Below are 3,163 nucleotides of genomic sequence, written 5' to 3' on the forward strand. Positions count from 1 at the left end.
CCAGAGCCCCGTCGACATTCTCCTGCTGTATCACCAGAGTCCCGTCGCCATTCTCCTGCTGTGTCTCCAGAACCCCGCAGATACTCCCCAGCTGTGTCACCGGAGCCAAAGAAACCTACTCCAGCAGTATCCCCTGAACCGCGAAGGTATGCCCCAGCTGGGTCTCCTGAGCCCCGGAGGCATCCTTCTCAAATGCGCAGGCCTGCTTCTGCTTCTTCTCCTGAAACCCAGAGGCCTGCTCCTGCAGTTTCGCCAGAGGCCTGGAGACCAGGTCCAGCTGTTTCCCCTGAGCCCTGGAGATCTACGCCTCACGAGGCGCAGAAGCCTTCCACAGTTTCTCCCTGGGCTCCAAAGCCTACCATGTCGGTGTCCATAGAATCCCGGAGGTCTGCCCCTGAGTCCCGAAGGCCTGGCCCCGTTGTTTCACCAGAGCCTAGGAGATTTGTTTCTGACTCATGGAAATCTACATCCTTTTCTGAATCCCAGAAGTCTCCTCTTGTTTCTTCTGAGCCATGGAAACCCATCTCATCTGTTTATCCTGAAGGCTGGAAACCTGTTCTATCCCCTGACACGTGGAAGCATTCTGCCCCTGTTTCTCCTGAGCTTCGAAAGTCTAGTCACACTGTTTCCTCTGACTGGAAGCCTTCTTTTTTTCCTAAGGTCCGTAAGCCTGGTGCTTCGGTATCTCCTGAATCTTGGAAACTCTCAGAGTCCCGGAAATCTATGTATTTTTCTGAAACTCAGAAGTCCACCTCTGTTGCTTCATCTGAGGTTCAGAAACGGGCTCATTTTCCTGAATCTCGGAAAAGAGCTCCATTCCCAGAGTCTCGTAAATCTAATCCTACTGTTTCTACTGATGTCCAGAAACGTGCTCTCTTTTCTGAGCCCCAGAATCAGGTGTCTACTTTTGCTGTTTCTACTGAAGGCCAAATACATGCGCTCTGTTCTGAAGCCCAGAAATCAGCTCTTGTTTCTTCAGAAGTCCAGAAGCACAGCCTGTTTTCTGAAGCCCAGAAACTCGCTCCCATTTCCCCTGAGGTTCAGGGGGAGCATACTCCCTTTCCAGAGTCTCAGAAATCTGCTTCTCCTGAAATTCAGAAACATGGCCTCTTTACTGAGTCCCAGAAACCTACTCCTGTTTCTCCTGAGACCCCCAAACAAGCTGTTTTTACTGACTCCCAGAAATCCGTTTCCCCTGATGTTCAAAAGCATGCTGCATTTTCTGAGATGCAGAAGCCTGCTGCTGCTTTATCCTCTGATGTCCAGAGACACGCTGAAACTACTGTACCTTCTGAAATCCAGAAGAACATCCTATTTTCCGAGCCTCACAGGTCTGCTCCAGGTTTTTCCTCTGAGCCCCAGACATCCAGTGAGTCTGGTGAGAGTGACTTTCTTTCTCACAGTTTAGATGATCAGAAACCACTGGATGATTTATTCTCACAGGATGAGCAATCAATATTAGCCAAAGAATCACCAGAAGATATGTTATACTCATGCCCAAAAAAGAAGCCCAAGAAGGAAAACCAGGAGAACTCAGATTCTGAACTGAATAGCAGTGAGTGTGGAAAAACAGATATGGACTTGATGGAGATAAAGGAACAAGAATCCAACAGTGACCAAGAACAATATGATATGGAGTCATCTGATTACGGCAAAGAGAGCAAAATAGATGCAACTACTCCCATGCAACCACAGTGTGTGCTGCAGTTTACTGAAGAGAAAGAGGCTTTCATCTCCGAGGAAGAAATAGCAAAATACATGAAGCGTGGCAAGGGAAAGTATTACTGCAAAATTTGTTGCTGTCGTGCAATGAAAAAAGGTGCTGTCTTGCACCACTTAGTTAACAAGCATAATGTTCAAAGCCCGTACAAGTGTAAAATATGTGGCAAAGCTTTTCTCTTGGAGTCTCTTCTTAAAAACCACGTTGCTGCTCATGGTCAAAGTTTGCTGAAGTGTCCACGTTGTAATTTTGAATCAAATTTTCCCCGAGGCTTTAAGAAACATTTAACCCATTGCCAAAGCCGTCATAATGATGATACACCTAAAAAACACTTGGACAGCCTTGAACCACTTGAAGAACAAATTTAATCTGTTTTTATCTTGTGCTAGAAAAGCTGAATTTACAGAAGTGTTCAAAAGTGTTGCTGTATGTTAACCAAGTAGTTTAGCTGATCTGACAAGTCAGAAGATGCATGGTTATTGTACTATGTTTAACTTGTCTTATAGCTGTATTACTGAAATGATTTGCTTTCAAAAGTTATTTTAAATACGTGTTCATGTCTTTGTATTACCCATCAGTAGAGTCATATTTTATTTTTCAGATGTACTATGTTTTTGAAACCAAAATGGATACAAATTAGTTTTTTAAAGATTTGTAAAACATACAGGCAATTAAGGACTGGAGTGTCAAGCAATCCATATTTTCCTGTGAAGACCGAACTTGTTTTTTCACATTTGTTAAATGTCATATTTTTCAAAATGTTTTTATCAAATTCTCAAAATCAAAATTCTCATGAAACTGAATGTGAGTGAGCCAGGCATGAGAAACTACCAATCCTTCTGGAATAATTCTGCCCTGAGGTTGTAATTGAGTGATAGTCATTCGTTGGAAATTTATTGCACTCAATTCTCTGACTTACTTGTCTCAGATTTAGAAGCATCAAGGTACTTATTTTGTGAGTCTGTATTTTGGCCATGTTTTAAGCATGTACTAATATACCTTAAATTGATGGATTAACGTCAGACTATGTATAGCTCAACACTTTCTCTTGATGATTCAGATGTTTGTAATGTCAGAAACCCCCTAAAGTTCTTGTATTTGGTGAAATGTTACGCTTTAATCTTTTAACAATAAAAAGAAACCCAACCTGGCATTGACCATTTTTCTTTTTTTCCAAATCAAGAACAAAACCTTTCATGTTGAATATACAAACATTTAAGTATGTTTGGCAACAGGAGTGCAAAATTACCCTGGAGTTCTGTTCTGAATATACTTGAACTTTCCAGTCGTCAGCCTATGAAAGCAATTTCCCATCTGCTTTTTAGAAAAACACATCAGATGTAAATGAGGAAAACCGTGGAAAATGGGAGTTTGTGCGCTGTTGTTTACCGTGCTAGCTTTATGCTGTTTGTGTATTAACTGTTCAAAAACTGTAAGTGCTTT

At 42.2% G+C, this 3,163-nt stretch overlaps 1 protein-coding gene across 1 annotated transcript in view; it reads left to right on the plus strand.

Moving 5' to 3' along the window:
* CHAMP1 (chromosome alignment maintaining phosphoprotein 1) overlaps positions 1-2,862 on the plus strand; it is a 3,726-nt gene extending 864 nt beyond the window's left edge. Inside the window, exon 2 of the mRNA XM_010144493.1 lies at positions 5-2,862. Coding sequence (XP_010142795.1) covers positions 5-2,088 — 2,084 coding nt within the window. The 3' untranslated portion in view covers positions 2,089-2,862. The remainder of the gene's footprint in view (positions 1-4) is intronic.
* Positions 2,863-3,163: the final 301 nt, after the last annotated feature.

This window comes from Buceros rhinoceros, unplaced genomic scaffold (assembly GCF_000710305.1).
Source record: "Buceros rhinoceros silvestris isolate BGI_N320 unplaced genomic scaffold, ASM71030v1 scaffold10211, whole genome shotgun sequence".
Taxonomy (NCBI): domain Eukaryota; kingdom Metazoa; phylum Chordata; class Aves; order Bucerotiformes; family Bucerotidae; genus Buceros; species Buceros rhinoceros.